This window comes from Babylonia areolata, chromosome 8, assembly GCF_041734735.1.
Source record: "Babylonia areolata isolate BAREFJ2019XMU chromosome 8, ASM4173473v1, whole genome shotgun sequence".
Taxonomy (NCBI): domain Eukaryota; kingdom Metazoa; phylum Mollusca; class Gastropoda; order Neogastropoda; family Buccinidae; genus Babylonia; species Babylonia areolata.
In genome coordinates this window covers 23483057-23497640 of record NC_134883.1, presented here as the reverse complement: position 1 = coordinate 23497640, position 14584 = coordinate 23483057, and the positions used below count along the sequence as shown (strand labels likewise).

The 14584-nt window shown below is 41.5% G+C and overlaps 1 protein-coding gene across 1 annotated transcript; it reads right to left on the bottom strand.

Moving 5' to 3' along the window:
- Positions 1–604: 604 nt before the first annotated feature.
- On the bottom strand, positions 605–10057 carry LOC143285243 (haloacid dehalogenase-like hydrolase domain-containing 5). Its single transcript, XM_076592502.1, has 8 exons — positions 9931–10057; positions 7975–8184; positions 7349–7552; positions 6300–6336; positions 4175–4349; positions 3504–3549; positions 2777–2916; positions 605–1226 (listed from the first exon to the last, which is right to left on the bottom strand). The coding sequence occupies exons 1-8, from the start codon at positions 10042–10044 to the stop codon at positions 605–607; spliced, it is 1548 nt and encodes a 515-aa protein (XP_076448617.1). The 5' UTR covers positions 10045–10057.
- Between the last annotated feature and the right edge of the window lie 4527 nt (positions 10058–14584).

The window sequence follows — 14584 nt, the reverse complement described above, 5'->3', positions numbered from 1 at the left end:
AAATGCTCTATGTAACAGAACGCTTCCTTCCTTTCTTTCTTTTTTTTTCCCTTTTTCTTAAGTTTTCATGATACTGTTCCAACACTCCATCTATTATGCTTGGTTAGTGTTTGTTTGTTTTTTCCTTTGCATACACTGTTCACATGCACAAACAATACTATCCAGTTTTCTGAGTCTGTCCTAAAAAAACAAAACAAAAAAAACAAAAACAAAAAAAAACCCTAAAATAAACTACAAGCACATGTAATAACATTCAAGGTCTCTGTTCCACAATGAATGTTCACAAAATCACTTACTAAATCCCATTCAGTATACACACACATGCGCGCACACACACACACAGAGCAGAACAAACAAAATAATCAACACAGCAATGTCTCTGAATCAAACATCATGGGGATGGGATTATAACAAAAACAAAAAAAAAAAAAAAAAATCACACAAAAATATTGCAACACAACCATACCCCCCCCCCCCCCCCTCTGACCCCCTGCAACCCAACACATACCTTCCACTCCCCAAAACCCCTCCACCCCACCCCCATACACACGACAAAGCAGCTAGCTTCAACAACAAATGCCAAGCCAAGCCACGCCATGCTAAGCTAGGTCTTGGAGCTCTGTATACTGGAGGCGCCCTCCTTCTGCAGAACCAGCTTCACAGCGTCCAGGACGTTGGTGGCCATGTGGGTGGGCTTCTTGAGGTCTGGGTTGATGACAAAGTCCCGGTGGTTGTGGTTCGAGGCCCGCTGGCCCTGCAGGGAGAAGAGGTCCATGTCCTCGCTGAACACCCCCGTGCACACCAGGATCGACTCGCACACCTGTGTGTACAGCTGCCGGGCCCCGCTGCCACCTCCACCACCGCCCTCCTCTTCTCCTGACGCCACCGCCTGTCGGGCCACCTCCCCCACCATCGGCACAACACCCCCCTCTCCTGCCTCTCTCCCACCTGCCACCTCTTCCTCCTCGTCATCGTCCACCGGAGACTCGATCACCGGCACCCGCCGCCTGTTCCCCATATCACCTTGCTCCTCGCTGACGACTGCATCATCGTCATCGTCATCGTCGATGTACTCCCCATCGCTCTGCGCTAGGCGTAGCTTCTTCTTCAGGCTGGTGGAGGAGACGCCTCTGGCACCGGTCTGGTGCTGCAGTCTGTGGAGGGCGCGTTTCCTCAGGTACTGGTTGTACAGGTTGCCCCCGTAGATGTCCGTCTCTGGGTTGTCTCTGTCCACAAAGATTGATTCAGTTTCAGTTTTTGGTTTCTCAGGGAGGTGTCACTGCGTTCCGACAAATCCATATATACAATCCACCACACTGGCCAGGCGGATGCCTGACCAGCAGCATGACTCAACACGCTGGTCAGGCCCTGAGTGAATGCACGTATATTTATGTTCCTATCAGAGTGGATGTTGTTGTTTGTTGACGGGCGCCATAGCCGAATGGTTAAAACATTGGACTTTCGATCTGAGGGTCCCGGGTTCGAATCACGGTGATGGCGCCTGGTGGGTAAAGGGTGGAGATTTTTACGATCTCCCAGGTCAACATATGTGCAGACCTGCCAGTGCCTGAACCCCCTTCGTGTGTATACGCAAGCATAAGATCAAATACGCATGTTAAAGATCCTGTAATCCATGTCAGCGTTCGGTGGGTTATGGAAACAAGAACATACCCAGCATGCACACCCCCGAAAGCGGAGTATGGCTGCCAACATGGCGGGGTAAAAACGGTCATACACATAAAAAGCCCACTCGCGTATATACGAGTGAACGTGGGAGTTGCAGCCCACGAACGCAGAAGAAGAAGAAGAAGTTGTTGTTTGTGGCAGTGTTTTGCCAGAGGACAACACTTTCCTTGCCATGGGAATGCATTCTGCACAAGGGAGCTCGGTTTATTCTCATCCAAATGACTAAATGCTCGGTTTGATTTTCCAGTCAATCTTGGGAGAAAGGGTGAGGGCAGGAACTGAGCCCAGACCCTCATGGACACTACTGGCAGATAAGCGTCTAAATCACTGCCAGTCTGGACAGGCACGGAAACAAAAAAACTTCCTACACTTTCCAGTACATGGACTGGGGGAACTAAGGTCTGTGATTAGCTTTGAGGATGAGTCAGTGAATTAAACAGCAGACCTTCATTTGGATGCTGTGACATGGTACTCGGTCACATTAGCAGCCCTAGATTAGAACAAAGAAACCAGCCAGTGTGTTTTCCTGCTGTGCTTGTCTGGTATTCCAGGAAAATGTCAGTCAAGGTAAGGGGTGGCAACTTATGTCTCTCTAAATTCAGCGCTTGAAAAGGTAATTCAAACATATCCTGAACAGTTATGAAAGGTTTGTTTTTTCCATTGAATGCAAATATAATGCTGACGGACGAACCTGGGTGTGGTCGTGTATGGGGGAATCTAAATGAGCGGCGTGGGAGTAATGCCACTGAAATGGTGCAGATGATGGGGCAGCAGCAAAAAAAAAAAAAAAGAAAAAAAAAGCTATTAGTTACTGGCTATGTACTATATAAAAAAAAAAAAAGCGGCAAAACGTGTGTGTCAGCAGGAACTGTTTGCCATGCAGGAGTATGCGTGACGAGTGAACTGGCCCGCGAGCGCTGCGCAAGTCTGGATAGCATCAAGACACATTCAAACTTAAGTCTGGATAGCATCAAGACACATTCAAACTTAAGTCTGGATAGCATCAAGACACATTCAAACTTAAGTCTGGATAGCATCAGGACACATTCAAACTTATTCAGCAATGAATGAACAAATAAAATGTACTGACCCTATACAGTAAATGGTATGAATGCCCTCAACACCCAGTTGTCTGCCTTGCTGGTGCAGCAAATAGTCAGCATGGTGGTAAGTGATTTCACTGGGTTTGCCAGTCAAGGCTGTGTACTTCAGCTCTCGACCTGTGATTTTCTGTTGAACAAAAAAAAAAAAAAAAAAAAAAAAAAAAAAATATATATATATATATATATATATGTACAATACATTAAAAACTGATGACATATATGATACAATATTCAATAAAAATCATTAGAAGAATTTAGACATGAACAAAATATAATACAGGCACCAACATGATGCCAACAACATCAACATTTTGCTGATGATCAGTTCTCAGTTCATTTACTTCTGAGAGGGTGGTTGTGTGTGCATGTTCATGTCTTATGTCTGTGTATGGCTTTAAAAAAGAAAAGCACATATGAAGCAGGATAACAAATACACCCTCCCCCTAAACAAAACAAAACAAAACAAAACAACAAGAAACAAAATAAACAACAACAACAAAAAAGCATATTGATACAAAAGGTCTGGTATCTTTTAGTCATACAAATACAGTTCCATAAAATTCACTTGAAGAATGATTGATCCACAAACTGACACACAAATGAATAAACAACATCAATAACACACACACACATGCACACACACATGCATGCACGTACACACACAAAAACAACAAGAACAACAACAACAATATAATCCATCAGAAAGATACATACCTGGTACAACCCTTCCAATGCATGTAGAAAACAACCATGGCCAAATCTGAATTGAACAAACACACACACACACACACACACACACACAAAGTTATGATTTCATACCTGATCGAACAATAACATTTCGAGACATGCACATAATTTTCTATGTCTCTGATCTTGTGTGATCCCAAGTTCCCATCTGAGCCCATGACACACTCAACTCTTGGGTTGGAGCCAGCCATGGGAAAAGAAAAACAACAACAACAACATATCCCTCACCTCTTATGGGGCTCAAACTATATTCTCCTAACTGTCAATCTACAACACTGAAATTAAAAGCATTTAACTCTCTTCTGAAAATATTTACTGCTCTCCGAGTGCTTTAGATTTATTCTCAACTCCAACACATACAAAAGAACACATATAATAATAACTAAAGGACATTTGGTACGCCCAGTCTAATGATACAACAGCCCTGGGCATTTACAATGAAAAATACAATGGCGTATGCATACTGAAAACACACGAATAACACCCACACCCACTCCACACAAAGATGTAGACATACACACGCAACAGGCAAGCACATCAGAAACATATTGAAGCAAATACAAACAGAACTCCAAAGAAAGAAAGAAAGAAAGAAACGAAAAAACGAACACAAAAAGGGTCGCATGAGGGTAACCCACCTTGGCGTTGGCGCCTCCGCCATCCACAGAAGGTCCATGTTGCAGGCCAGCACTGGCAGGTGGGGGTAGGGGAGGTTGGGCGGGGGGTTGCTGGGGCGACCGTTGGACATCAGCACGTCCAGCAGAATCTGCAGGGGCATCTCCCACCTTACCGGCTCGCCGAACAGCACCAAAGCTGCATGACACATAAACATCAAGAGCTTCAGATTTTTTGGTAGCAAGGAACCAGGAGGCATAATACAGAGCTTCAGATTTTGGTGGCAAGAAACCGGGAGGCATAACACACAGAGCTTCAGATTTTGGTGGCAAGAAACAGGGGGCATAACACACAGAGCTTCAGATTTTGGTGGCAAGAAACCAGGAGGCATAACACACAGAGCTTCAGATTTTGGTGGCAAGAAACAGGGGGCATAATACACAGAGCTTCAGAGTTTGGTGGCAAGAAAAAAGGGGCATAATACACAGAACTTCAGAGTTAAATGGCAAGAAACAGGGGGCATAATACATAGAGCTTCAGAGTTAAATAGCACGAAACAGGGGGCACAATACACAGAGCTTCATAGTTTGATGGCAAGAAACCAGGGGGCATAATAAATAGAGCTTCAGAGTTTGATGGCAAGAAACCAGAGGGCATAATAAACAGAGCTTCAGAGTTTGATGGCAAGAAACCAGAGGGCATAATAAACAGCTTCATAGTTTGATGGCAAGAAACCAGGGGGCACAATAAACAGAGCTTCATAGTTTGATGGCAAGAAACCAGGGGGCACAATAAACAGAGCTTCATAGTCTGATGGCAAGAAACCAGGGGGCACAATAAACAGAGCTTCATAGTTTGATGGTAAGAAACCAGGGGGCACAATAAACAGAGCTTCATAGTTTGATGGCAAGAAACCAGGGGGCACAATAAACAGAGCTTCATAGTCTGATGGCAAGAAACCAGGGGACATAATACACAAGCTTCAGAGTTTGATGGCAAGAAACCAGGGGTATAATACACAGAGCTTCAGAGTTTGATGGCAAGAAACCAGGGGGCATAATACTACGCGCAACAAAGTGATAGATTCAAGTACAGGACTTTACTATGGAATGCCAGAAGAACTGTCAGAACTTCACCAGCTCACACCCCCACATTAAAAAAAACCCCCACATTCTAACGATAACTTTTGCAATCATATATATATCTTTTGCCCATGACCAATCACTGTACCAAGTTTGAATAAAATTGGTTAAAAAAAAGAAAAAGAAAAAAAAAAGTAATGTCATATTTCTTCGTTTTTCTCCCAAATTTGCCTTGAGATGAAGCTTTGTGCAAGACCTTATCTCTCTAGTACCTTCAGGCTATCCCTATTGTCATCATAATGTGCTGTGTTGTGACCATGACTACTGAAATTTTATTTCAACAGGGATCATGCTGTCACCATGGCCAGTCACAATACCAAGTTCGATGAAAATTGGATGTAGGTTAAAACATAGACTCACTTTGTTTACACAAGTGAGTCAATAAGATGCATTATTTCATACTCCAAGTTCCAACCCCCCTTTTTTACTTTTAATTAATGAACCACAGACTGTAATTTGGAGAGCCACATTATCCAGGCTGTATGGTTCATCAAATACATTCAATGTGCATGCAGCACTGAGTTACCCCCCCAAAAAAAGAAAAAGAAAAAAGGTTGAGAAAAGTCATCCAACTGTGGCAAAGTTTAATTCTTGCATGCATTTTTTATTTCTTAAAAAAAAAAAAAAAAAAAAAAAAAAAAAATGTTTCTCAACATATTTCGTTAGTAAATGACTTAAAACACTTCTTTTTTTATCCACATGAACTATGAGTTTTCCATTGTTGTTATATTATCAACATACTTTTTTTCATCCCCTAAATACATGAGCATCAGGTTCTGGGTAAATGTGAATGCACACATATAGAGATCTATATATCTATCTATCTATCTATATATCATATAAATATATATATCTATATATCTAGACATGTGTGTGTGTGTGTGTGTGTGTGTGTGTGTGCGCGTGCGCGCCTATGTGTGTGCATGAATATGTGTGTATACTGTATGTATTCAAATCATTAACATTTGACATGGTGCAAAGTCACAAACAATAAGCAAGAGGTTACCTTCAATGGGTGGAAAATATTCTTCAAAGGCACAAGGCTGAAAAAAGAAACAAACAACTGTATTTAGAATTTGATAAAAGAGAGAAAAAGAAAAAACAAAAACAAAGAAAAAGAACAGAACTAAAATCCAGCTACACTCCCCATTTATATATATCTGTATCGAGAGAGAGAGAGAGAGAGTAATAAATAAGTGTAAGCTAGGTGTGTATTTACCATGCTTCCTAACTGTTCGCACAGTGATGTTCGACACCAACGGGGAAATTCCCTTTTTTGTATATTTTTTTCTTCTGTCCACAAGTAGGCATACAGTTTCTATTCTTTCTCTGATATTCCTCAAAATCAAACAAATAAAATGTTCATTTGTTCATATTTTAACATTCGTGTTTGGTTTCAAGGAAACATGTCATCTAGCCAGATAGGTAAGTTCCAAGGTACCACAGCCAATCATCTTGTTTGTGTCTTGATGCCTGCTGAGGATGGGGCTAAGACTCAAGCTCCCAAATGCGTGCTCAGGCTAGGCTAACAAAAACCAAAGGTTGTGTGTGAGTGTTTGTGTGTGAGTGAGTGAGTGAGTGAGTGTGTGTGTGTGTGTGTGTGTGTGTGTGTGTGTGTGTGTGTGTGTGTGTGTGTGTGTGTGTGTGTGTGTGTGTGTGTGTGTGTGTGTGCACATGTGTGCTTGTTCATGTGTGTGTGTGTGTGGCTGGGTACATGTGTGTGTGCGTGTGTGTCGTGTGCAATCAGAAAATGACAACACACAATTCAAGACTAGGAAGATAAGAATAAAAAATGAGGATATGGAAAGTGTGTGTGTGTGTGTATAAGTACACGAGTGCATGCTTATGCATGCGTGTGTGTGTGTGTGTGTGCCATACATAAATACATGTGTACATACACATGTGCATATGATCATGCATGTACATGTATGCAAGTGCATGCATACACTAAACAGAAAACAACAACAGCAACAATACCCCCCCACCCCCTACACACCCCACCAAAAAAACCCCCAAAAAACCAAAAACAACCACCCCAAAACCACAGTGACTTACAGCTACTTTTCTTCTCTTATGATCCATGACATCCAGGTGGGGAAAGGAGGTGCACAGCTCCTCCACAGTGGTGACCCTGGTGAAGCCCAGGTTCTGAGCGATCTCCTTCACAGGGCCCTGCCCGTTGATCAGCACGTGCTTGTCGTGGAACTGGCGAAACATCTTCAGGGGACTGTGTGACATCACCACCTGTTCTTCCTCCACCTGAACAGTGTTCATTTCCTGTATACATGTGGGGAAATCTCATGGTTTTAATAATTTGTGTGAAAGTATAGTTCTTAGCAAAAGGTCCTTGAATAATGAATTTTATGCATGTATGTATGTATGTATGTATGTGTGTGTGTGTGTGTGTGTGTGTGTGTGTGTGTGTGTTTGTGTGTGTGTGTATGTTTACTGTACAGTCTGTGTTAAAATTTGGTGTGTTCAAACTGATGATTTTGATTGCTGAATAAAGAAACACAGGTAAGGACACAAACAACCACGTTCATGCACATATAAACACATTCACGTGCATGCATTCACACACAGAAACAGACACACTCAAGCTCACACACACACACACACACACACACACACACACACACACACACACTCAAATCATTTACAAGACTGACATGAACACTTACATTTATACCAAGCCATTGTGACAACTGGCGAGCTTTGCTGCATCGTAGAGTATTACCGGCATTTGTCACAAATAAGGCAGGAACTTGAAAGTTGCCATGTTCATCAGTCAACAATTTAAAGGCTTCCTTTGCAGATGGTAACAACTTCTTCCCACGCACAATGACACCATCAATGTCAAACAGAAATCCAAAGCGGCCATTTGGTAACAACTGAAACAAATAAGCACTGATAAAGTTTGTGCTGCATGCAGACTGATCTGTTCTAAATCAGTAAATGCTTTGTCCCTTGATCTCAGCAATGTTTTCTTTCTAAACTGATATATTAATCTCTCTCTCTCTCTCTCTCTCTCTCTCTCTCTCTATATATATATATATATACATAATAATTATTTATATATACATATATGACAATTAGAAAAGAAAAAAAGAAAGATTACTGCCAACTCCACTGCATTAATACTATTAATTCTGTTTCATTTATTGTTTGTAGTGAATATTGAACAATCAATTGATCTGCTATCTCTTTATTCCCAGAAGTCTTGACATGCTAATGTCGGGGTAACAGCTGTTAGCAATAACCATTCTACTTCTGCTAAAAATGTATGTTCATCATCAACCTTACTGTAGTCAACAGATTTGTCACCAATAATTATAACCAGCAACTTTCTCCACAACACACACAGACACAGACACACACACACAGACACACACAACCACACACACACACACACACACCAATCATCCTATATGCACATGAACATACATACAAAGATAAATGAGTATCATGCACACAATACTCATATTGATATGAAATTTCCACACAAGATTGGGTGGAATGAAGATGTACACAGAATACATGGACAGATATACTGAGGCATTCACTGATACAGACTGATCATTATACCCATAAAGTGAAATCAGTCGACCGGGTCAGGCATTAAAATCCATCACCACCACCCAGATATATTTAAAAAAGAGTTACAGAAAAAAATAAAAGGTTTTCACATCAGTTTCCAAAGACAGACACAGATACACTGATAGGTTTACAGTTTAAGTACTAAGATAATATTCAACCTCAACCCTCATGTTTCCCTTTAGGAAATGAAAGGATCAGAGTGAAACTGCAGATTAAATTTACCATATCAACAGGCCTAATCGTTTTACTTGATGGCATAGAGGTAATGACTGAGTGTTACGTTCTTCAATCAGGGCTCTGAAAGGTAACACTTCTGTATCTGTTGGGTACATCGCTGTCGCCAAGATTATGGCATTATCGTGACGGGTGGGGTGTGTGCACAGCTTAGCAGGTTCACTGTTGGGATGTTAATGGGTTTTTTTTTGAAGATCTCAGGAGTTGGTGCTCTTACTATATTTTCTTCCAGGTGGTTCCAGTCTTTTACTGTGCTAACAAAGAATGACTGTTTGTATTGCTCTGTCTGACATCTGCTGACTTGGAATGTTCTTGTGTTGTTTCTTATGTGATTAGAGAATTAATCTAAATACTTTTCTACTGCTGCCTATGGCCTATTATGTTAATGACTCGATCCATCACTTTTTTTGTGTGGTACCTGTCTTTGCTAGCCGAGCAAAGAAAAAAAGTTGCAAATCGAAGGAAAAAAAAAAAAAAAGAAAAAAAAATGGGAGTTATCTTTCCTCGATCATCATTTTTGCCAATAGGATCTATTCTCTCCCCCTCTCACATTCTCGTTCGCTCCCTCCCTCCCATTAGTGTTCCACTCAGCTGTGTCCTGAGCTTGAAAGTGACCCTGAATCCCATGTCACACCCCTGGCACCACTGAACTCACTCAAAACCATGAGTGGCACACATCAAGGGCGGTAACAAACATTTCATATCCAAAGGGACTCCACTACGGGGAGGAGAGCGAAAAACAAAAAACAAAAACAAGACGAAGAAGAAAAAAATGGGTGACATGGAATGTGAAAGGAATTACGTACCTCGGCGTGGAAATTCCGAGATATAACCTGTGATGGGATTTCCGTGGATCTCTGTAGATGTCTGTGACATATATGGTGAAGGCAACAGGCCGACAGAGCCCTTCGGGTCGCCATTTTCGTCAGCTGTTCTTGGAGAGCCGAACACGGTCTGCTTCTGCCATGACCTTGACATGCACTCGTTACGGAGGTGTGTTCATCGCTAGCCAATCAGAATTGACTCGAAGGTCATGTCCTCGCGGCCTTACCCCAAAGCGGCAAAAACAAGCTGAGGTCAACGTTCGGCAATAACACTGTTGTCCACTGGCTAGACTCCTGAGAAAAAACAAAAGAAAGGAAATAGCAATAAGATAGAGAGTTTTAGGACAGTCAGCGTTGGGGTGGTTCCAAAAGGCCACCTAGATCCCGATTAGACTGCAGCCAGTGCAATTTTGCCTCCTTGTTTGATTGAGTCATAGTCCTCAGTTCACTGACAAGACTTTTATTAGCTGTAAATGATTTCCCATATAGTTGCAATGTGGAAAGCATTGATAATGCAGCTCTCACTTTGCTGTTGGTCCAACTGTAAACTTATGTCAATGTGTGATATAAGCTGAGTGTAGGGCCGAAATGACGGCACTGAGATATACAATTAACACACGTGAAAAGGACAAACGGGCAGTTCAGTCTCTGCACGGACGTAAAATTTTTTTTATAAAGATGATAATCCGAAACATTATTGTTCTACGATCTGTCATAGATTTTTCCCTTTCCGAGATCCTGTCATCAAAATAAGCACACACCCGTCTCTCTCTCTCTCTCTCTGAGTCTCTCTCTCTCTCTCTCTCTCTCTCTCTCTCTCTCTTCAGACACACACACACACACACACACACATACTGTACACACACACGGGCACATGTACACACACACACACACACACACATATATATATATATATATATACGTGTGTGTGTGTCAGTGTGTGTGTGTGTGTGTGTGTGTGTGTGTGTGTGTGTGTGTGTGTGTGTGTGTTATTGTCTGCCAGTGAGGAAATCAGTTGAGATTTTTTAGCATGAAACATGATCTCAGTCTTACAACTGGTTTACTGAATTCAACGAGATTGTCTCAAGCATACAAATTTGGATCTCACCTGCTGCATTTGGTGGCAGTGTTTATGAACAAGACAGAGACCTATACAGGTTACAGAGAGGACTCAAGATTCAGTTGACGTGGCACGTAACACTGACTTCAACTCAAGTTGAACACAACAGATCACCGGTGGCTGACTCCAACAAACAAACTGCATGATAGACATTCTACTATCTCTGGCAGTTGACCGAAGACACTGTGACATGCAGCTATAAAGTAAAGTCCACTCAGAGAAATGATTTCGACAGTCGACTGATTGCAGATTGACCCGGCAGCAGTCATGCTGACTCCAACAAACAAACTGCATGATAGACATTCTACTATCTCTGGCAGTTGACCGAAGACACTGTGACATGCAGCTATAAAGTAAAGTCCGCTCAGAGAAATGATTTCGACAGTCGACTGATTGCAGATTGACCCGGCAGCAGTCATGCAGTGGCCGGGATGAGAGCATTGATCTCAAGGGCGAGGACAGCAAAACTGATACACACTGGTTTGTTCCACAAGCCATCATTAAAGCCGGGGTACTGACCTTCAGTAACTGTTGATATACTAGCACTATATTTTATATGCGTGTCGTTGTCACTACGTTCAAAGGCCCTACACGTCGATAGCAGTTCTGTTTTAAGCATAATGGTCGTTACCGCCGTATAACGCTGCGTGTCCATAGCCGCTATATATGTGTAGCCTAGCTACTTTTCTTAATCATTATGTTCCAGTAGCGTAACGCTAGTCTCAACATCGCCATGTGTCGATCAGTACTACTACTATATTTTTGTCAACTTTCCTAAAACTTATCACCCTAGGCGCAGCACTACGGATATGAAGCTGTTGAACTCGATGCAGTATACCTTCAATTTGCGCTCACTTTAGTTCTTTGTACTGTTCTCATCTTCGATAGAGCGGTAGCCTACACTGAAAACGGGGGTGGGGTGGTGAGTGGATGTTGGAGTCTGATAGAGGGTAGTGGGTCGGGGGTGGGGAGAGAGAGGAGGAGGAGGAGAATGTATACTTTGTACTTTGTACTGGATAGGTATATTTACCCTGAATTTTTGTTTTAATCTCTTATGAAAACGCGCTTACTCAGGCCTTGAGAAAAAAAAAAATTATTATTATTATTATTATTATCAGTTTATTATTTTTATTTTATTTTATTTTATTTTATTTTATTTTATTTTTCTCAAGGCCTGAGTAAGCGCGTTGGGTTACGCTGCTGGTCAGGCATCTGCTTGGCAGATGTGGTGTAGCGTATATGGATTTGTCCGAACGCAGTGACGTCTCCTTGAACTACTGATACTGATACTATTATCATCACCATCATCATCATCACTATTATTATTATTGTGAGCATTTACGCCTTATCTTGAAAATAAGCCATAGACGTTTACAAATAGAACACATAATTATGTAGCCAAAATATCAAAAAAGAAAAATTGAACACAAGATACCAAATATCATTAAAAATCATTCACGCACACACACACCCACACCCACACACCCACAATTCACACAAGCACACGCGCATGCACACACACAAGTCATTGCACACAATCGTAGATAGTATACAATAAAAAATACAACCAGCTAATTCTGAAACTATCAAAGCTTGCTCACTCACTAATAGTCATTTATGTTCATACTGGAAATGGATGATCTGTTGAGAATTATTCAGGAGGGGAAAATGTGGGTCTTCAGACTCCGCTCTCTCTCTCACCTGTCTGTCCCTATCTCTCTCTCTTGTCTCTCTCTCCCATTTAATCTCTGTCCGTCTGTCTGTCTGTCCGTCTGCCTGTCTGTAGGTCTCTGTCTCTCGCTCTTAATTTAGCAAAAGTAGTATGCTCTCTGTCTCTTCCTGTCTCTGCCTGCCTGCCTGGCTGCCTGCCTGCCTGCCTCTCTCTCTCTCTCTCTCTCTCTCTCTCTCTCTCTCGCATGCGTGCCAATAATAATTATGATTTTGCAACTGACATTTTTTGTTTTGTTTAGCGTAGCAGTTAGCAGGTTCACGTGTTTGGCATCCCGGCAGTCAATTTGTAAGGCCTGTGCACGCACACAACATATAATTATGTAATGTGTGAGTGCGTTGGTATGTAGGCCTATGTTTGCATCAGTGGCGTAAGATGCGAAGCATACATGCGTATGTGTGTGTTTCGCTTCTAAACAAAAGCTATACAAAAGCGCATGTTTGGACCAGCCCTGCACATAACAACTAAACGCCAGTCTTTTGCCACACTAGTTCGCTAAAATGTAACCTGAAATAGCGGGCCAGAGGCACAGTGTGCGTCTGCGCTGTCTCAGGTGCGAAGAAGGTTTTTGGAAGCGTTCCAAGTGGGTTTAGGTAATATGAAACAGGTTGCGCTGAAAACGTATTTCATGCTTCGTTGTTCTTGTCGTTTTGTTTTTTGTTTTGTTGTTGTTGTTGTTTGTTTGTTTTGGGGTGGGGAGTGTGTGTGTGTGTGGGGGGGGGGGGGGGGGGGTTGGGGGAGGAGGATGGGGGAGAGATGGTGTCTTTACTCCGTTTTTTCCCCCCTTATTTGAAGCTACTGTTACTAAAAATGACAAAAAGGAATAGAGAAAAGAAAAGAACCAACCAAGGAATGAACGATTGAATAAATTAGTGAGTGAGTGAGTGAGTGAGTGAGTGAATGAATGAATGAATGAATGAATGAATCACCGTTGCGCTGAAAACGTATTTCATGCTTCGTTGTTCTTGTCGTTTTTTTGTTTTGTTGTTGTTGTTGTTTGTTTGTTTGTTTTGGGGTAGGGGTGGGGGAAGTGTGGGCGGCGGAGGATGGTGTCTATACTATTCAGAATATTATTTTTTTCTTACTTGAAGCTACTGTTACTAAAGATAACAAAAAGGAAAAGAGAAAAGAAAAAGAACCAACCAAGGAATGAACGAATGAATAAATAAGCGAGTTAGTGAGTAAGTGTGAGTGAATGAATGAATGAATGAATGAATGAATGAATGAATGAATCACCGACTGAATGACTGATCTCATGACTGACTGATGTCTTCTGATGTGTAATCCGGACTTTCTCTGTTAAATTTGCATGTACCGCACCTGACATTATCTAATTCATCAACAAAATTAATGACTATCGTGTTTTAGTTTGTATTTCATGGGTAGAATATCAAGAGATTTGTAATCTTCGGTTGTTAAATAATGACTTTGATTTTTTTTAAGGCGGATAAGTTTTAAGACGTGATGATAACAAACTCCGTACAGGTGGTATATGATGAAGGAGTTGTTTTATGTTAGATAACTGAAATACCCTTTTTGATACATGTTTGGGGTAAGCTGTTCTATATGATTTACCCACAAAAGGCTATCATAATGTAAAATATGCCTAAGAATTTATAATGGAGTAAGACCACACGTAGTGGATTTATTTTATTATATATATATATATATATATATATATATATTTTTTTTTTTTTTTTTTAAGATTTGGCAAGGGAGATTTTTTTTTTCTCTCTCTCCAGTCCGTTTGGTGGTTTTTCATGCTCATGCGATCTGCGTAAAATCAA